This window comes from Gekko japonicus, unplaced genomic scaffold, assembly GCF_001447785.1.
Source record: "Gekko japonicus isolate JY-2015 unplaced genomic scaffold, Gekko_japonicus_V1.1 scaffold3321, whole genome shotgun sequence".
Lineage (NCBI taxonomy): Eukaryota > Metazoa > Chordata > Lepidosauria > Squamata > Gekkonidae > Gekko > Gekko japonicus.
Window position 1 is genome coordinate 143,555 of NW_015177116.1, and position 21,470 is coordinate 165,024.

A 21,470-nucleotide genomic window follows, 5' to 3' on the forward strand; every position below is an offset into this window, starting at 1 on the left:
AAACAAGGCATAAAATGGAAACTGCTTAAAACAGCACCCTCGGCTCAGTACTGATTTTCTAGCCATGGTGCCTCACTAGGGCGTCCGTGTTCAGAGTCAGCACACTTCTGATTGTCCGTTGTCGGGGGCACCCATCCGGTAAGGCTTGGGGGCAACTGCTCCACCAGCGCTGTAAGAAGAAGAGATTGGATGCACACGTCCCCACCCTTCCCTCGAAGTCTCAGAGCGGCTTACAATCACCTTCCCTTCCGCTCCCCGCAACAGACACCCTGTGAGGTAGGCGGGGCTGAGAGAGCTCTGAGAGAACTGGTGACTGACCCGAGGTCACCCAGCTGGCTGCATGTGGAGGAGGAGTGGGGAATCGAACCCGGTTCTTCAGATTAGAGTCCAGGCTCTGAATGACCACACCAAACTGGGCGATGGACCAAGGGTGGAGGGCCTGGGGCTCACCTGTGCTCAACGTAAGTGGTGAACCGAAAGGACTTCGGCATTCAGCCAAAATGAAAAACTGCAGGCATAGCAGCAAGGATTCCAGGGGTGTGGGAGATGTGAGCTGGCTGGGACCCCCCGAGATAACTGGTTCAGTGGCACTGTGGGTTCCTCCCCTGTGGCATCCGCAGCTGCCTGAAAAGATAACTCACAAAGAAATTCCTTCACAGTCCAGGGGCACCTTTAAGACATGATTGAGGTTTATAAGACTATGAATGGGAAAGAGCAGGTAGAGAAAGAGGTACTTTTCTCCCTTTCTCACCCCGGTTATGTTTAAAAGGAGCATAGCTCCCACAGTTTCTTGTTCTGGTTTCTTAATGCGTTTGAGTGCTTGTTCGTTACTTCCAATAAAGCTGAATCACTTGCTGAATCACTCTACGAGTCCTTTGTTAGCGCGATCTAACATATTGACCCTTACAAGAGTCAGATTTATGTGGACTAAACAATTTCTCCCAGGATGGATTGGTTTAAATCAGTGACATATATTGATTTAAATTACCAAGAAAAACCCTGATTTAAATCATTGCTTTAAAATACATTTTTTACATTTATTATTTAGATGCTTCATAAATAAACATATTAATTGGTTGCCTTAACTAAAAGAACACAGACTGTAATCCTAATAACATTTTCCTGGGAGTACAATCTATTGAGTAACATGGCACTTATTTCCAAGTAGACCTGCTTCATGTAGGTCCCCAGTAGATTTAAAACTGAAGAGAATCTTTTTACAATCTCAACAATATGTTATAATATATGAGTTAATATTGTTTTTGCTTCATAAAAAATGACATACCATATATTGCATTTTTGTTTATAATTTATTACACAGGAGTCTAAATAGAAATAGAATCTGCAGCCATTCTGGATGGACAACTAAAAGGTGACTCTTTTTTCCAGCGCTCTTTTCTTCTTTAGTTTGCTCCTTCTAACTACCCTGCCCTGCCCTATAAATGTACATAATCTCAATGAGAAGCTGTCCTCCTCCTCCTCCTCCTCCTCCTCCAGCCCTTTCCAAAGCTGCTCTCTCTTTCGGTTCTCCCCGCTGCTGACTTGCCGGCTCGCTATTTCCCCCTCCCACCTTCAGCCAGGTAAGGGAAATCCATCAGTGGCTGCCAACGGAGAGGCGGGCTGAGTTATGCCCCAGCCGGACCTGCCACATGCATGAGAGCCAGTGTGTGCAGCAGCAAGAGGAGCCGAGCCGCTTCCCTGACTCCCAGAGCTGTGGGCGACTCCATCAGGCACACGGAGAGCCTGCCTGCAGTTGCCTCGCCAGCATGGCGCATCGAGCCAGAGGCTGACCGGTCCTTTGGGTAGCTCGACAGGTCTCCTCTCCATTGCTCGGAAGATCCCCCACCTTTACCTCAGATTAACTTTGGCAAGGGTGACTATGCCTCCGAACCGCTACGCCTGGACTCTCCTGTTTTCGGTGACTTTCCTGGAGCTGATCTGCTGGGTGCCAGGTAAGACGTCCTTTCCCCACCGCTTTAGTAGCACAGACAGGGAGACAGAGAGGGAGAGGGAGCCGCGTGGATGTATGTCAGAGTTCAGGGCTCAACGCTCTCTCTAAGCTGTGGAGTCTTGTGAGCAAAAATTCAACCTTGTGAGCTCCTGGCATTAAAGTGGTGAGCGAGCGATTTGTTGTTGTTGTTCAGTCGCACAGTCGAGTCCGACTATTCGTGACCCCATGGACCAGATCCCGCCAGGCCTTCCGGTCTTCCGCCGTCCTCTGAAGTTGGCTCAATTTCGTGTTCGTTGCATCTATGACGTCTAACCATCTCATCCTTTGCCGTCCCCGTCTTCTTTGACATTCAATCTTTCCCAGCATCAGGGTCTTCTCCAGGGAGTGCTCCCTTCTCATTGGGTGGCCAAAGTATTGGAGCTTCGGCTTCAGGATCTGGCCTTCCAGGGAACAGTCAGGGTTGATTTCTTTTAGGATTGACTGATTTAATCTTGTTGCAGTCCAAGGGACTCTCAAGAGTCTTCTCCATCACCATAGTTCAAAAAAATCTATTCTTCGGTGCTCGGTCTTCCTTATAGTCCAACTCTCGCAGCCATACATTTTGGCCGTTGCATAAATTAGTTTGCTCTCAAGCCCTCCTTCCTGAGGTCAGACAAAAATGTGTGAGTCTAAAAAACTGTGAGCTGGCTCACGCTGACTCATCTTAGAGGGAACACTGGTTCAGGGGTGTTCTGGCCCTTCCCTTACTGGGCCAGTTCCTGGGGGTCTGCTGGTCTCCAGGGGCAAGCTGAGCGGAGTGACCCCTGGCAGGGCTGCAGAGTTCATGTGGCCCAGACCTGGGCCTTAGCAATGGCAACAACAGGCATGGGCTTTCCGGAAGGGTCCATGTGGCCCTTCCCAGCCCCACAGGGGCAAGGAGGAGGAGGAGATTGGATTTATACCCCCTGCCCTCCACTCCCTGAAGGTGTCTCAGAGCGGCTTACAAACTCCTTCCCCTTCCCCTCCCCACAACAGACACCCTGTGAGGTAGGTGGGGCTGAGAGAGCTCTGGCAGAAACGGCTCCTTTTTCAAGAACAGCTCTTGCCAGACCTATGGCTCGCCCAAGGTCATCCAGCTGCTGCAAGGGGAGAAGAGACCTTTGCTTGTAAGTGAAGCTGTGCCAGTGTCTCGGTCGGCAAGACACTGATCCAATGAGTCCCAAGTGGTCGACTCTTGGTCCTTGTCTGTTTTGGAAAGAGGCCGTGGCTCAGTGGCAAAACACCTGCCTGGCACACAGAAGGTCCCAGGTTCAATCCCCAGCATCTCTGGTTAAAAGGACCAGGGCAGTAGGCGATGGGAAAGATCTCTGCCTGAGACCCTGGAGAGCTGCTACCACCCTGAGTAGACTCTGATGGCATGATGGTCTGATTGTGCGATCCAAACTATATGCACCTTTCCTGCCTTTCTACCCCAGTTCTGACAAAGAGTTCATTCCCTGAACACCTCATATCTTCTAATAACACTTTCAACCAAGAAAGTGTGTGTGAAGAGTGACTTGACAGGGACTCTGACAAAGCCCCTGGAAGTCATGGCGGCTGACTGTGGGTGCGCCTGGAAGTCACGGAGACCTCTGGTGAGACTGACCCCTCCTTGGGGCCTGGAGGATATCCAGAGATGTGGCTGAATCAAGCCTGCCCCCGCCTCCCATCTCTGGTATTCCAAGGAGGTCTCCCATCCGAGTACTTGCCAGAGTCGACCCTGCTTAGCTTCCGAGATTAGGCTTGCTTGGGCTATCCAGGTCAGGGCTGTAGGGTGGGGTGCGGGGATAAGCTTTTGAGAGTCAGCACTCCCTTTGTCAGATCCAGAGCTGCCAGCAGTGGGATCTGAACTCAGGTCCAGCTGTCTATCAGCCGGGCCCCTCCGGCTTTTTCCGCCGCACCCCACTCTCCTCCCCCTCCTCCCTCCGAGCTCCCAGCCGGCAGCAGGAGCCGCAAGATCCGTCCTTTCCTCGGCCTGAAAGTTTAATGACGGGTGTCCCGTTTCACTGGCAGGCGTTTCTATTGACATCTTGCAAGGTTCGCTTACAGATCAAGACACACCATTTCCAATTACTCACCAGGTGCATTTCCAAAGACCGGGTACTCTGCCTTGCACGGCCGATTGAATTGCAATTTAGCTGATGGCTCTTCCTTGCCATTCCAAAACGCCGGCGCGGAGGCCAGGTTTCTATGGAGCGTGTTCAGACCTCCCCGGGCTCTCTTTCCCCCTTTGGAAATGAAATCACTAGCCGCAAGAGGAGGTCCAGGGAGAGGGTTCAGACACAAACATGAAGTTGGAGAGGAGGAGGAGAGGAGGAGATTGGATTTATACCCCCAGCCCTTCACTCAGAGTCTCAGAGGGGCTTTCAAACTCCTTTCCCTTCCCCTCCCCACAACAGAGGTCGGTGGGGCTGAGAGAGCTCTTTCGAGAATTACTCGTGAGAGAAAAGCTCTTGTCAGAACTCTGGATTGCCGAAGGTCATCCACCAGGTGCGAGTGGAGGAGTGGGGGATCAAACCTGGTTCTCCCAGATTAGAGTCTGCACACTTAACCATTACACCAAACTGGCTCTCCTACACCAAACATTTCATAGTGAATTGGATCATCAATCCATCAAGGTCAGTACTGTTTATTCAGACTGGCAGCGGCTCTCCAGGGTCTTTCCCATCACCTCCTGCCTGGTCCTTTCAAATGGAGATGCTGGGGATTGAACCTGGGACCTTCTGCGTGCCAAGCAGAGGCTCTTCCACTGAGCCACAGCGGAGGTCTTTCACACCACCACCTGCCTAGTCCTTTTAACTGGAGATGCCGGGGATTGAACCGGGGACCTTCTGCATGCCAAGCAGACACTCTTCCACTGAGCCACAGCGGAGGTCTTTCACACCACCACCTGCCTAGTCCTTTTAACTGGAGATGCCGGGGATTGAACCGGGGACCTTCTGCATGCCAAGCAGACACTCTTCCACTGAGCCACAGCGGAGGTCTTTCACACCACCACCTGCCTAGTCCTTTTAACTGGAGATGCCGGGGATTGAACCGGGGACCTTCTGCATGCCAAGCAGACACTCTTCCACTGAGCCACAGCGGAGGTCTTTCACACCACCACCTGCCTAGTCCTTTTAACTGGAGATGCCGGGGATTGAACCGGGGACCTTCTGCATGCCAGGCAGAGGCTCTGCCACTGAGCCACAGCCCCTCTTTATAGCTCTCCAGGGTCTCAGGTTGAGGTCTATGTTATGAGAGGACACCATTTTCGAATGAATCTGGAATGGGACCCCGCATACCCTTGTGTGTGGGACTCGTATTTATCTGCTACTTTGTCCATCACAACGTGGTCCCAACATTTATTTCTCCATTGAGCAATGGGTGGAGGATCAGGATTTTCCCATGAGGCGGCAATAGAAAGCCGTGCCGTGGCTATTACTGTGGCGGCTAATTCAGTCGTTTTGACTTCGTTTTCATCAATGCTATATCTTGAATTATCTTGCTTCTTAATTCATGGCGGTGTAGTCTTGATGTCACTGTGGCCTGGATCCAGGGGGGCAGATCAGCCGTATCAAGGTAAGGGGCCATTTGGGGGGCTAGGCTGAAGGAATGAGAACGCAGCGTGAGTGGCTCTTTGCACGTCTGGATGTGTGTGCATGCATGCATCCATCCTGACCAATGTTCCCTCCAAGCTATGTGGTCCTGTGAGCAAAAATTCTATTTTGTGAGCCACTGGCATTAAAGTTGTGAGCAGGTGACATGGCTACTGCATAAATTAGCTTGCTCGGGAGCAGTGTTCCCTCTAAGCTGAGTTGGTGTGAGCTAAAAAAGTAAAGGTAAAGGTTCCCTTGCTCGAAAGCCAGTCGAATCAGACTCTAGGGTTGCAGTGCTCATCTCCGTTTCAAAGCCGAAGAGCCAGTGCTGTCCGAAGAGGTTTCCGTGGTCATGTGGCCGGCATGACTAAACACCAAGGCGCATGGAATGCTGTGACCTTCCCACCAAAGTGGTACCTATTCATCTACTTGCAATTTCTTGCTTTCGTACTGCTAGGTGGGCAGGAGCTGGAACTAGAGACGGGAGCTCACTCCGTCACGCGGCACACCCGGGTCCCGAACTGCTGAACTACCAACCTTCCACAGCCTGCAGTTCAGCGTCTTAACCACTTGAGCCACCGCAGCTCCTTGGTGTGAGCTAGCTCACAGGTTTTTAGCCTCCGGCTCATACATTTTTGTGTTTGCTCAGGAAGGATGGCTCCAGAGCAAACTGATTTATGCAGTAGCCAAATCGCTCGCTCACAACTTTAGTGCCAGTAGCTCGCCAAGTAAGATTTTTGCTCACAAGACTCCGCAGCTTAGAGGGAGCATTGCTCTGGAGCCCTCCTTCCTGAGCTAAGATCAAAATGTGTGAACTAGAGGCTAAAAACCATGAGCTGGCTCACCCCAACTCAGCTTAGAGGGAACACTGATTCCTGACCCTGCCTTTTTCTCTCTCCTGCACTCGCCAGACTGTTCCGGGGCTCAGGGCAAGTTTGCCTACAAGCTGCTCAAAGACCTGTTTGCCAACTACTCCAATGCTCTGCGGCCAGTGGAAGACACGGACCGCGCCCTCAACGTCACTCTCCAAGTCACGCTTTCCCAGATCATCGACATGGTGAGGATCTGCAGGAGTGGGCACGGGGGGAGGGGGGAGCAGGCAGGCTGATAATTCTCAAGGGGCAGGTGTCATTTCGTAGAATAAGAGGTGCAGGAGCTCATTGGCGTAACTCATTGGCATAACTCATTTGCAAAGGCCACACCCCTGACATCACCGGAAGTGTGTCAGAAGGCAACACCCACCGCTCAGGCTCCACTGGACTGTTTTGGATTGCTAGCTATTGGGGGGGGGAACATGCAGATCTGTCCCTCACAGAGGAGGGAGAGCTTGTACCTGAATAAACCTTGGTCTTAAAGGTGCCACTGGACTCTTTTAGATTGCTAGCTGGGGGGGGGGGAATGCAAAGATCTGTGCAGGAAGGAAGGAGGGAGGGAGGGAAAAAAAGAAGGAAAGAAGGACGGAAAGAAAGAGGGAGAGAAGGAAATTACGAGGGAAAGGGAAAGGGGAAGCAAAGGGCAGGACGTTTTTACTTATTTGCTCAAGCGGCAGAGCGGTGAAGGGAGCAGAAATCTTGGTTAGCTTTCAGTCCCAGGAGTTATCTTCCTCATCAGTACAGCCCCACGGATAAAGAAGGGGTTACACAGCATAATATATCCAGGTCTCTGCCCTGAGAAGATTACAGTCTAATCTTGATCTAGAGGGGTCAGGCTCAGAAGCAGGCCCATAGCCAGGGTTTTGTGGCTTGTGGGGCAAATCTTTTTCTGGTGGGGCTGAAGTTCTCAGTGCAGAAAGAAAAGCCTTTTGGCCAATAGAAAGCTGTCACCAGGATAGATCTCTAAATTGCAAGCTGTCAACCACTTTAGATGACAGTTCTCAGCTGCTGCAAGTTAATCCCTTCTGCCAGCCGAAGCAACAATTCTGAGAAGAAGCCGGCAAGGGGGTGGTGTGATGACTTTTAGTCAAGAAAGCCGAGAGGCAGAAAAACTCTCTTTAAGCCAGTTTGGAGCTCAGGGCAGTTTGGAGCCAGTTTGGTGTGACAGCCAGTTTGGTGTAGTGGTTAAGTGTGCGGACTCTAATCTGGGAGAACTGGGGTTCAATTCCCCACTCCTCCACTGGCAGCTGCTGGATGACCTTGGGCAAGCCATAGTTCTGTCAGAGCAGTTCTCTCAAGGACAGTTCTGTCAGAGCTCTCTTAGCCCAACCTACCTCACAGGGTGTTTGTTGGGGGGAGGGGGAGGGAAAGGAATTTGTAAGGTACTCTGAGATGCCGAGTGAAGGGCTGGGGTATAAATCCAATCTCTTCTTTGTCTTCTCTTCTCTAAAGGAGACCAGTTTCTCAACACAGAAAGGATCCTAGAGGTCACCTACTCCAACCTACTTGCTGAGAGTAGGAATTAGTCAGCTACAACACCCCACTCTGCCTAAAGGAGTGTACACCTTTAAAAAAATGTTTTACAATGACTGAAAACAGCATTTGCAGGAGAAATTCTTGTGGGGCTGTGCCGTTAAGAAAGGGGGTGGATCCCCCCAAAGCCCCACTGTAGCTATGGGCCTGGGGCCATGCCGTAGGCCAGCAGGTGCTGACAGGTCTTGACAATATCCTTGGGGTAAAGCAGGGGATTTTTGAAAAAGCTGTGAAGGAGAAACGGAAAGTAGGATAAGGGCTGAAAACAGGTGAACTCCTCATTGACATCTAGAAACTTGATAGCAATGCCAGAAGTACAAGTCCCTCATTCCCAGAGGCAAAAGAAGACCCTGCTGGGTCGTTTTAGAAGAAGAGGAGGAGGAGGAGGAGATTGGATTTATACCCCGCCCTTCACTACCCAAGGGAGTCTCAGAGCAGTTTACAATCTCCTTTCCCTTCCTCTCCCAGCAACAGACACCCTGTGAGGTAGGTGGTGCTGAGAGAGCTCTTTCGAGGACTGCCCTTGAGAGAACTGCTCTGAGAGAACTTGTGAATGGCCCAAGGTCACCCAGCTAGCTGTATGTGGAGGAGTGGGGAATCAAACCCGGTTCTCCCAGATTAGAGTCCGCGCACTTAACCACTACACCAAACTGGCTTTCGTGTGCATACACACTTTGTCAAATACACTGGAATGGAATAGAGTTCAAATTTATAAACAGAGGCTGGACAGCAAATTAACATGCTGACGTAACACTGTTCTTTTGAACTGGGAGGATCCCTAGGTGTGTTTATTGAGTTTGGTGTCATGGTTAAGTGCGCGGACTCTAATCTGGGAGAACTGGGTTTAATTCCCTACTCCTTCACTTGCACCTGCTGGATGACCTTGGGCAAGCCGTAGTTCTGATAAGAGCTGTCCTTGAAAAATAGTATTTTCTGTCAGAGCTCTCTCAGCCCCACCTGCCTCACAGTGCAATCTCTGAATATTTAACTATTCTTATCAATTTTCCAACATACTCCACCCTCCAAAGCATCCATTTTCTACAGGGGAATGGGTTCCTGTCATCTGTAATTCCAGGGGATCCCCAGGTCCCACCTGGAGGCTGGCATCCCTAGGTCCACCCCAGAGCTGATTGTAAAGAAAAACACCCTGGCCGTTCCTGGATGTCCCTCTGAGTGACTCTCTGGCATTTTCCAGGATGAGAGGAACCAGATCTTGACAGCTTACCTGTGGATCCGGCAGGTCTGGGTAGACGCCTACCTCACCTGGGACAAGGAAGCTTATGACGGCATCGACTCCATCCGCATACCGAGCAGCTACGTCTGGAGGCCGGACATCGTCCTCTACAACAAGTAGGTTTTCCTCGAGGGGGTGTTGTTTGCGATCCAATTTCCCTGAGACTCAGAGGTTGGCGTGTGCATCAAGCGCCAGCAAGTTGCAGTTGATTTATGGCCACCCCAGCAAGGGGCTTCCAAGGCAAGGGAGAAGCAGAGGTGGTTGGCCACTGGCTTCCTCTGCAGAGCCTTCCTTGGTGGTCCCTCTTCCAAGTACCGACCCTGCTTATCTCCCGACTTATGGCGACCCCAGCAAGGGGCTTTCAAGGCAAGGGAGAGGTAGAGGTGGTTGGCCATTGCCTTCCTCTGCAGAGCCTTCCTTGGTGGTCTCCCGTCCAAGTACCGACCTTGCTTAGCTTCTGACTTATGGCCACCCCAGCAAGGGGCTTCCAAGGCAAGGGAGAAGCAGAGGTGGTTGGCCATGGCCTTCCTCTGCAGAGCCTTCCTTGGTGGTCTCCCTTCCAAGTACCGACCTTGCTTAGCTTCTGACTTATGGCCACCCCAGCAAGGGGCTTCCAAGGCAAGGGAGAAGCAGAGGTGGTTGGCCATTGGCTTCCTCTGCAGAGCCTTCCTTGGTGGTCTCCCTTCCAAGTACCGACCCTGCTTATCTCCCGACTTATGGCAAACCCACCAAGGGGCTTTCAAGGCAAGGGAGAGGTAGAGGTGGTTGGCCATTGGCTTCCTCTACAGAGCCTTCCTTGGTGGTCTCACTTCTGACTTATCCACCCCACCTCATTTGGAATACTGTGTGCAGTTCTGGTCACCACCCCTCAGAAAGGGTATCATAGCATTAGAAAAAGTGCAGAAAAGGGCAGCTAGAATGATAAAAGGCACTAGAATGATAAAAGGGTTGGAACACTTTCCCTACGAAGAACGATTAAAGCACTTGGGGCTCTTTCGCTTGGAGAAACGACGGCTGAGGGGTGACAGGATCGAGGTTTATAAGATTATGCATGGGATAGAGCAGGTCAAAAAGGAAGTACTTTTCTCCCTTTCTCACAATACTTGTGGGCACTCCATGAAATTGCTGAGCGGTCGGGTTCGAACAGACAAAAGGAAGTACTTCTTCACCCAAAGAGTGATTAACTCATAAGAACATAAGAGAAGCCAATGTTGGATCAGGCTAATGGCCCACCTAGTCCAACACTCTGTCACACAGTGGCCGAAAATACCAGGGGCCCTCAGGAGGTCCAGCAGTGGGGCCAGGACACTAGAAGCCCTCCCACTGTTGCCCTGATCCAACATTGGCAAGGGTTGGAAAATGTGCGGAGGAGGGTAGGCCTGTCAAAGGGTAGGTATGAGCCAGGGAAACTTAATGGAACCTCCGGGATGGGAGGCAGTGTACCTGAGCACCAGATGCTAGGAATGAAGAAGAAAAGAGAGATGTTGCCAGGAACATTATGGGCTTGATAGAGCCTTGGTCTGATCCAGCAGGGCAATGCTTACACAGCTGTCCTGGAATGTGATCCTGCCCCGGCTGGTGCCAGAAGCGAGGCCTTCGGGTCCTTTGCCCTCTGCAAGCACCAGCTGAATGCAAACACGATACGACCAAGCTGTGTGAAGAAGCTTGCAAAGGCCTGAGGGTCGTGCATGGCCCCCAGTGGCTGCCAGACGCTGCTCCCAAGGAGGCTTTTGTAGTTTGGCAGGGAATGTTGACAATGGAAGAGGAGGAGGAGGAGGAGGAGGAGATTGGATTTATACCCTGCCCTTCACTACCCAAAAGGGTCTCAGAGCGGCTGACAAACTCCTTTCCCTTCTCCTCTCCACAACAGGCACCCTGTGAGGTAGGTGGGGCTGAGAGAGCTCTCTCGAGGACTGCCCTTGAGAGAACAGCTCTGAGAGAACTTGTGACTGACCCAGGGTCACCCAGCTGGCTGCATGTGGAGGAGGAGTGGGGAATCAAACCCGGTTCACCCAGATTTAGAGTCTACTACGCTCTTAACCACTACACCAAACTGGCTCTCAGAAACAATGCGAGGGGAGGTTGGGAAGGCCTTATTTACATCATTCATACCCTGCCTTTTCCCCCAGTGGGGCCACAAAGTGGTTTCCATTCTTCTCTCCCCCTCGATTTTATCATCCCAACAGCCCTGTGAGGTAGGGTAGGCTGAGAGTGTGTGGCCAGCCTAAGGAATTTAGCACGGTTCATGGAAGTTACTTTGTCAAGTAAGATTGAGATTCTTATAAAGGTAAAGGTTTCCCTTGCTCGTAAGCCAGTCGAGTCCGACTCTAAGGGGGCGGTGCTCATCTCCGTTTCCCAGCCAAAGAGCCAGCGCTGTCCGAAGATGTCTCCATGGTCAAATGGCCGGCATGACTAGACGCCGAGGCGCACAGAACACCGTTACCTTCCCACTGAAGCGGTACCTATTTACCTACTTGCAATTTCTTGCTTTCAAACTGCTAGGTTGGCAGGAGCCGGGGACAGAGACGGGAGCTCACCCCATCATGTGGCACACTCGGGTCTCAAACTGCCGAACTACAGACCTTCCAGTCTGCAATTCAGCATCTTGACCCCTGAGCCACCGTGGCCCCATTCTTATAATGGACCTTAGATTTCCTATGTTGTCTTGATACGTTTTAGAGATGTTATATTCCTCCCTAACCCCCCTCCCGTAAATCTGCTCTTTGACCTACTAATTATCTCAGTCACGGGTCTGTACCATCCGTATCTTTCGGGAAAAAGGGTAGAAGTCAGTGCAACGCACTGACGGCTCAGGTATAGCTTGGAGTCCACCTGTACCCCCAGATCTTGTTCACACACATTTTGTTGTTGTTGTTCAGTCGCACAGTCGAGTCCGACTCTTTGCGACCCCATGGACCAGATCACGCCAGGCCTTCCGGTCTTCCACCGTCCTCTGAAGTTTGCTCAACTTCATGTTCGTTGCATCTATGACACTGTCTAACCATCTCATCCTTTGCCATTGTCCCCGTCTTCTTTGACCTTCAGTCCCAGCATCAGGGTCTTCTCCAGTGAGTGCTCCCTTCTCATTTGGTGGCCAAAGTATTTGAGCTTCAGTTTCATTATCTGGCCTTCCAGGGAACAGTCAGGGTTGATTTCTTTGAGGATTGACTGATTTGTTCTTCTTGCAGTCCAAGGGACTCTCAAGAGTCTTCTCCAGCACCATAGTTCAAAAGAATCTATTCTTCGGCGCTCGGCCTTCCTTATAGTCCAACTCTCGCAGCCATACATGACTACTGGGAATACCATTGCTTTGACCATGCGGATTTTTGTTGGCAGGGTGATGTCTCTACTTTTTATCATGCTGTTTAGGTTCGCCATCGCTTTCCTCCCAAGGAGCAGGCGTCTTTTAATTTCATGGCTGCAGTCACAGTCTGCGGTGATCTGGGATCCCAGGAACGTGAAGTCTGTCACTACTTCCACAGCTTCCCCTTCTATTTGCCAAGGAGTGATGGGGCCGGATGCCATGATCTTAGTTTTTTTGATGTTGAGCTTCAAGCCCACTTTTGCGCTCTCCTCTTTTACCCTGAGCAAGAGGCTCTTTAGGTCCTCTTCGCTTTCTGCCATTAGAGTGGTATCGTCTGCATATCTGAGGTTGTTGATCTTTTCCCCAGCAATCTTAATTCCCGCTTGTGATTCATCCAGGCCAGCATTTCGCATGATGTACTCTGCATATATATTAAATAAGCAAGGTGACAATATAGATCCTTGTCGTACTCCTTTTCCTATGCTAAACCAATCAGTTGTTCCATATCCGGTTCTAACTGTCGCTTCTTGGCCCTTATACAGGTTTCTCAAGAGACATGTGAGGTGGTCTGGTACTCCCATCTCTTTAAGGACCTGCCATAGTTTGTTGTGATCCACACAGTCAAAGGCTTTAGCATAGTCAATGAAGCAGAAGTAGATGTTTTTCTGGTACTCTCTTGCTTTCTCCATAATCCAGCAAATGTTGGCAATTTGATCTCTCGTTCCTCTACCTCTTCGAAACCCAGCTTGTACTTCTGGTAGTTCTCTATCCACGTACTGTTGAAGCCTAGCTTGTAGGATCTTGAGCATGACCTTGCTAGCGTGTGATATGAGTGCAATTGTGCGATAGTTTGAAGACAGTCATTTCCCACACACATTAGAAGATAGTTTCCCACACACATTATAAGAGAGTTAATTAGCATTTTATTGACTGCAGCCAAAGCAGCAATGGCTGGCACTTGGGAAGCTACTAAACCACCCACAGTCAGTCAGTGGTATGCTATAGTGTGGGATCATTCTTTATTAGAGAAATGTCTAGTATATTTTGATGCAAGTCGTAACGGGACTGGGCTCTACAGTCCATTAGAAAAATGGTCCACATCTTTAGAAAAACTCGACTCTGACAAAATATAAGGAGAACTTGTTTCATCAGCTGATAGCAACACTTTTATATGCGCATAATGGTGGATAGAATGCCAGTTTGGTGTAGTGGCTAAGTGCGGGGACTCTAATCTGGGAGAACCGGGTTTGAGTCCCCACTCCTCCACTTGCACCTGCTGGGTGACCTTGGGCAAGCTGTAGCTCTGATAAGAGCTGTCCTTAAAAAAGAGCAGTTTCTCTCAGTCCCACCGACCTCACAGGGTGTCTGTTGTGGGGAGGGGAAGGGAAAGGAGTTTGTAAGCTGCTCTGAGACTCCCTTGGATAGTGAAGGGCGGGGGTATAAATTCAATCTCTTCTTCTTCTTCTACCTCACATGGTGTCTGTTGCGGGGAGGGGAAGGGAAAGGAGTTTGTGAGCCACTCTGAGACACCTTTGGGTAGTGAAGGACGGGGGGTATAAATCCAATCTCTTCTCTTCTTCATCATCCCTCCAATGGCTTGCCTTCATTCGAATTTTGATGTTAACTAAATCCAGTTGGGTTTATGTGATTTATTAAGATTAAGACTTAACATAAGAACATAAGAGAAGCCAATGTAGGATCAGGCTAATGGCCCATCCAGTCCACCACTCTGTGTCACACAGTGGCCAAAAATACCAGGTGCCCTCAGGAGGTCCAGCAATGGGGCCAGGACACTAGAAGCCCTCCCACTGTTCCCCCCCCCCAAGCACCAAGAAGACAGAGCATCCCCTGCCCCAGACTGAGAGTTCCTATCTATACCTTATGGCCAATAGCCACTGATGGACCTCTGCTCCAGATGCTTATCCAATTCCCTCTTGAAGCCGTCCATGCTTGTAGCTGCCACCACTTCCTGTGGCAGTGAATTCCAAGTGTTAATCACTCTTTGGGTGAAGAAGTACTTCCTTTTATCCGTTCTAACCCGACAGCTCAGCAGTTTCATGGAGTGCCCACGAGTTCTTGTCTTGTGAGAAAGGGAGAAGAGTACCTCTTTCTCTACCTGCTCTATCCCATGCATAATCTTATAAACCTTGATCCTGTCACCCCTCAGCCGTCATTCCTCCAAGCTAAAGAGCCCCAAGCGTTTTAACCTTTCTTCATAGGGAAAGTGTTCCAACCATTATGTACCGTTCTGTGTAAGATATTGTTCAACCTTTATTTGCTGTAGTTCAGAGAGTTAATCTTGGTTGTTTTCTTTTGCGTAACTCTGAAAATCAATAAAATATACTTAAAAAAAAGATCTTGTTCACACACACAGACATCGCTAACCCAGGAGTCCAATTGCTGTGGCCTAATCCTGCCCTCTCCTCGCTTCCCAGTGCCGACGAGCAGTTCTCGGGCTCCATGGAGACCAACGTGATGATCCGCCACGACGGGCAGATCCGGTGGGACTCCCCGGCCATCACCAAGAGCTCCTGCAAGGTGGACGTCTCCTACTTCCCCTTCGACGGGCAGCAGTGCCGCCTGACCTTCGGCTCCTGGACGTACAACGGCAACCAGGTGGACCTCCTCAACAAGCAGGACACGGGGGACCTGACGGACTTTGTGGAGAACGTGGAGTGGGAGGTGCTGGGTATGCCGGCCCGGAGGAACGTCATCGTCTACGGCTGCTGCTCCGAGCCCTACCCCGACGTCACCTACACGCTGGTGCTCCAGAGGCGGGCCTCCTTCTACGTCTTCAACCTCCTCCTCCCCTGCATCATGATCTCCTTCCTGGCGCCCCTGGGCTTCTACCTCCCGGCCGACTCCGGAGAGAAGGTCTCCCTGGGGGTCACGGTCCTCCTGGCTCTGACCGTGTTCCAGCTGCTGGTGGCCGAGAGCATGCCCCCCTCGGAGAACGTGCCCCTCATTGGTAAGGAGGTGTCGGGATTGCCCCAGGCAGAGACCCTCTTCCCGGCCTGCCCGGGGAAAGTTCACTTACTGCGTTCCCGTTGCGGCTCAGAGCAGATGACACGGTGTGAGACGACGCAGTCAAATAGCGACAGACATCCCATGAACAAGGCAACGGGATTACATAGGAACACAAGATAAGCCACTGTTGGATCAGGCCAATGGCGCATCCAGTCCACCACTCTGTGTCACACAGGGGCCAGACATACCAGGTGCCATCAGGGGGTCCAGCAGTGGGGCCAGGACACTAGAAACCTTCCCACTGTTGCCCCCCCCCAAGCACCAAGAATACAGAGCATCCCTTGCCCCAGACCGAGAGTTCCTATCTATTCCTTGTGGCTATTAGCCACTGATGGACCTCTGCTCCATAAGAACATAAGAGAGAAGCCAATGTTGGATCAGGCCAATGGCCCATCCAGTCCAACACTGTGTCACACAGTGGCCAAAAATACCAGGTGCCATCAGGAGGTTCACCAGTGGGACCAGGACACTGGAAGCCTTCTCACTGTTGACCCCCCCCAAGCACCAAGACAGAGCATCCCTTGCCCCAGAGCCCCATCTATACCTTGTGGCTAATAGCCACTGATGGACCTCTGCTCCATATGCTTATCTAATTCCCTTTTGAAGCAGTCCATGCTTGTAGCCGCCACCACTTCCTGTGGCGGTGTTGAGCTTGTTTGAGAAGTTTACACTGTTTCATGGTGGCAGATGAATTCTTTTCTTAACCAGCTGTCTTCTACAGTACATGCCTGACCACAGGCACAGACAGCTTTAAACGGGGATTAGAAAGATTCATGGAGGAGACGTCTATCAGTGGCTATTAGCCATTGGGACTAACGTGAACTGCCACATTCAGAGGCACTAAATGTTTTATCCCATTGCCAGGAGGCAACCTCACGGGAAGGTCTCAGCCTCTCTGCCCTGTTGTTGTTCATCCAGAGGAACTGGTTGGCCATTGTGTGAGACAGGATGCTGGACTAGATGCCATCTATACCTTGTGGCTAAGAGCCCCTGATAGACCTCTGCTCCATAGAAGAACATAAGAGAAGCCAATGTTGGATCAGGCCAGTGGCCCATCCAGTCCACCACTCTGTTTCACACAGTGGCCAAAAATACCAGGTGCCCTCAGGAGGTCCAGCAGTGGGGTGAGGACACTAGGAGCCCTACCACTGTGGCCCCCCCACCGAAGCACCAAGAAGACAGAGCATCCCTTGCCCCAGACTGAGAGCTTCTACCTATACCTTGTGGCTCATCGCCACTGATGGACTTCTGCTCCAGATGTTTCTCCAATTCCCTCTTGAAGCCGTCCGTGCTTGTGGCTGCCACCACCTCCAAAAATCAGGAAAAACTGCAAAGAAAAAGAAGTGTGAGACATGATACGTTACAATGCAAAAAACGGAATTGCAAAAGTAGAAAGGTAAAGGTAAAGGTCTCCCTTGCTCGAAAGCCAGTCGAATCCGACTCTAGGGTTGCGGTGCTCATCTCCGTTTCAAAGCCGAAGAGCCAGCGCTGTCCGAAGACTTTTCCGTGGTCACGTGGCCGGCATGACTAAACACCAACGCTGTGACCTTCCCACCGAAGTGGTACCTACTTATTTACTTGCAATTTCTTGCTTTCGAACTGCTAGGCTGGCAGGAGCTGGAACTAGAGACGGGAGCTCACTCCGTCATGCGGCACACTCGGGTCTCGAACTGCCGAGCTACCAACCTTCCACAGCCTGCAGTTCAGCGTCTTAACCACTTGAGCCACCGCAGCTCCTAAAAGTAGAAAACCACGCAGTAAAAACGAGATAATACCTACAACTCGGTTCCCTTTATGAGGGAGCCTCTTCTCTAGGAGGGAAGGCTGAAGAGTCTCTGGGACTTTTCACTTTACGGCTGTTTTGGATGGTGGGACTGATCTCTGTTGCTGGGGAACCAGTTGTGATTCCAGGAAACGTCCAGCCACCCCCTGGGGGTTATACGAACGTGAGATCACTGGGCAGGTTGGAAGTAAACCAAAAAAACAACAACTGTGATATTGTTATGCGATCTTTTCAATAATTATTATCAAGTGTTTCTATTTGCTTGCCAATTGCCAATCACTTTCCAGTACAAATTACACAAAGGTTTAAAGTGTCCTTGTAAACCAAACTGTCCGTGCTCAAAGTTCCTCTGAATTATACAGCTCAAAGTAGCTTAACACAGTCCTCCTTTGGCGTGGAGGTAAATTCTTCCAAATACCTGATCAAGATTGCATAATAATATCATGGTTGGTTTTCTTTTTTGGAGAGCCAGTTTGGTGTCGTGGTTAGGAGCGTGGACTCTAAACTAGGAGAACCAGGTTTGAATCCTCACTCCTCCACATGCAGCCAGTTGGGTGACCTTGGGTCTGTCACTTCCTTCAGAGCTGTTCTCTCAAGGGCAGTCCTCAAAAGAGCTCTCTCGGCCCCACCTATCTCACTGGGTGTTTGTTGTGGATAGGGGAAGGGACAAGAGATTGTAAGCCGCTCTGAGACTCCTTCGGGTAGTGAAGGGTGGGGTATAAATCCAATCCTCTCCCCCACCTCTCCTCCTCTTCTTCTTCCTCTTCCTCCTCTTCTTCTTCTTCCTCCTCCTCCTCCTCCTCTTCTTCCTCTTCCTCTTCTTCCTCCTCCTCTTCTTCTTCCTCTTCTTCCTCATCTTCTTCTTCTTCTTCTTCCTTCCTAATTTCTTCCTCTTCTTCCTCATCTTCTTCTTCCTCTTTTTCTTCTTCCTCCTCTTCTTCCTCTTCCTCTTCTTCTTTTTCCTCTTCCTCCTCTTCTTCCTCCTCCTCCTCTTCTTCTTCCTCTTCCTCTTCTTCCTCCTCTTCAATTTCTTCCTCTTCTTCCTCTTTTTCTTCTTCCTCCTCTTCTTCCTCTTCTTCTTTTTCTTTTTCCTCTTCCTCTTCTTCTTCCTCCTATTCCTCTTTTTCTTCTTCCTCCTCTTCTTCTTCCTCCTCCTCCTCTTCTTCTTCTGTTTACTTACTGCCTGGAGGTTAACAACCCTAGTTAGGAGGTAATGGGCCCAGCCCCTTCTCTGCCTCAGACCCTCCATCAGTCACCGGCCATGGTCGACCGAGGGCCTGACTCAGCAGGCAGCTGCTTCACATGTCGCTGGGCTGGGTATGCCTTGCGGCGTCCTCAGCTCCACTGAGGCCCTGTGCCATGTCAACCAATGACAGGGCCCCTTCTCTTCTCTCCTCTCCTCTCCTCTCCGCAGGCAAGTACTACATCGCCACCATGACACTGATCACGGCTTCCACCGCCTTGACCATCTTCATCATGAACATCCACCACTGCGGCCCGGGCGCCAAACCCCTCCCCCGGTGGGCCAGGAGGCTCATCCTGCACCACATGGCCCGCATCTTCTTTGTCTACGAGGTTGGGGAGAGCTGCCAGAGCCCCCGGCCAGAGCCGGACCGCCTCCCCCCGGCCCAGGTGGCCAACGGCGGGGGTCCCTGGGGGCTGACCAGAGGCCCGGCCATGGGGGCGTCTCCCCGGGAGGAAGTGCCGGGGCCGCAGCCGGACTGGCGAGAGGGGGGCAAGTATGTGGACCTGGAGCTGGGCGGTGGGGAAGGGCGGGAGGCGCCCAGCTGTGTCAAGAGCCGGTGCCTCTGCCACCACGGCAGCATCCTCAGGAACGTGGAGTACATTGCCAACTGCTTCCGGGACCAGAAGGCGGCTCAGAAACGGACCGGGGAGTGGAAGAAGGTGGCCAAAGTGATGGACCGCTTCTTCATGTGGGTGTTCTTCGCCATGGTCTTCATCATGAGCGTCCTCATCATGGGCCAGGCCGCCTGAGAAGAGCCCATGGAGAGGAAGGCGGTGGTTGGAGGGGTGTGTGTTCTCCCTTCTCATGCATTGCCGGTGGCTGTTCTTGAAAGGGAAACTGAGGCAGCGCTTTCGTAGGGGCCTCTTGCAGTGTGATTGGAGCAGAGGGCCCAGGTACAGTTTGGGTACAGCCCTTGGGCCCATGGGGCGGCACTGCGTTCTGTCCTGGCAATCAATGGTGCCCGGCTGCTTCCGCCAGGGCCTTCTGCCGGCTCACTTGAGATTCCTCGTCTGACAGTTGCCCAAATAGCTGTGCCACCAGCAATCGAGCAGCTCCCTCTTTTCCACAAAAGTATTCTGGACAATGGCCATCATGGACGTTGAGAGGTCAAGATCCGGCACTGCATTCCACATCCTGAAAATCCCATTCTGCCCCCCTCCCTGGGAAATAAACAGCCCCAAGTTTCTAGTCCTTATGGAGACAAGCTTGAACCAGTGTAGATCCTCAGAAGCTGATGGGGAGGGGGGTGTCAAGGGAAAAGCCTTCTGTTCTCTGTGACTCCTGGTCCTTCTTCGTTGGCCAGGGGGACAGAATAAATTATGCAACTATACCCAGATTGTATTGCATGTGATTTGGACAATTTATGCAGGTTGGGAACAGAATTCAGCTTCATTTTTTTTAAGCTGGGCGCAGAGTCTTTGGGGATGGGTTCTTTCACCATCTAGGCCCATTTCTTCTTACTGAGGAGATGACCTTTCTGGGCAAAAAGCAGGGGTTTGTGTATGATTCCATCTGATCCTCTGTACAAAATAATTCCTTCCACACAGAAACCAAGCATGCCAGTGCTGAGGTCCTCACCTTTTTAAGCCTGTGGGCATCTTGGCATTCTGACATAAGAGTGGTGGCACAGCCACAGAATCGACCATGAGATAGTTGCTACAGGAGGTGGAGCCAGCTACAAAACAGTTGCTCAAGATGGCCTTGAGTCACTCAGTGGAGATCCTTGTGCCATGGAGGCAGCTGCTGCCAAAGCAATGTTTTTTAAAACCTGCACAGCCAATCAGAAGCCTTGCTTGGTAAGAACCTATCTGGCTCTTGCTCACTTTCTAAAAACACTTGGTGGGAGCCAGAAAAGGTGCTGGGGGACCCTGGGCTAGGGAGATGGGTGGATTAGAACTCTTCTCCCTGCTGAGCTAGCTTTCTTTGTGGAAGGCTTATTTTTGCCTGGAGGCACAATCTGTTTGGGGGAAGGCTGACTCAGTGCTGGGTCGGTATGGGGCTGCCCCACTGAACATGCCGGCACTGACCTACGCTTCTATCCCAAACGCTCAACCCATCAAGTAGCTCCCTATCAGAAACAGAAAATTTAAAAAGATGAAAACATAAAGACAAGCTCAACATTGGGCAGCCCGAACAATGGGAACTCCCAGTTAACAGTCCCAACCTGTGACCACAAAGCCACATTCTACCCCCCCACCCCTGAATTCTAAGGCTGAGCGAAGAGGAACCGTTGAGCCTGGTACCTAAAATGAGCTGGAGAAACCTGCACAGGAAGGGAGTTCGACAGGTGTTTCTCACCCATAACCCTGGTTGTCCTTATAAAGTTACGTGACGAGAACAGAAGCTGCAACACCACTATGAGAATGCAGAGTTGTGGGGGGTGTGGGGGGTGGAATGTGTCATCAAGTCGCAGCTGATTTATGGTTGACCCCATAGGGTTTTCAAGGCAAGAGTGTTGGGTGATAGTGAGGTATTGAAAAAATGGTATTTAGCAGAGATAAGATGGTCCAGCAAAGCCAGAGTAAAATAATTCAGACTGAGAGTCCAGGTGTGATTAAAATATAATTTTTTTTACTAAATTCTAGCATGGGGAAGGGGTAACTGGGATGAAAATAACAACAGAGCATAATCGGCTACATCGTTACTCTACAAAGACAAAACTAGAAGAGAGGAGAGAGTATGGCTGCTCTTCTTGTTTCTTCAGAAAACCAAACAAAGACGGGAAGAGAAGCCATGAAATGGTAATACACCTTGACACTTTAGTCCCAATCAAATTCCTAGATCAGGGAGAAAATTCCCGGGCATCCTACAGCTAAAGAACATTGGTTACATGAGAAACATGTGACTTCCTGTGAGTAACATAAACAAACATTTAACCCCAGATATACTGAGTGTTTCCAACTTGTTGTTGTTGTTCAGTCGCA

The 21,470-nt window shown here is 50.8% G+C and overlaps 1 protein-coding gene across 1 annotated transcript; it reads left to right on the plus strand.

Moving 5' to 3' along the window:
* The first annotated feature begins 1,879 nt into the window (after positions 1–1,879).
* Positions 1,880–19,295, plus strand: CHRNA10 (cholinergic receptor, nicotinic alpha 10). The gene is made up of 6 exons (XM_015428309.1): positions 1,880–1,952; positions 6,459–6,604; positions 9,148–9,302; positions 14,926–15,458; positions 18,715–18,932; positions 19,056–19,295. The coding sequence occupies exons 1-6, from the start codon at positions 1,880–1,882 to the stop codon at positions 19,293–19,295; spliced, it is 1,365 nt and encodes a 454-aa protein (XP_015283795.1).
* The last annotated feature ends 2,175 nt before the right edge of the window (positions 19,296–21,470 follow it).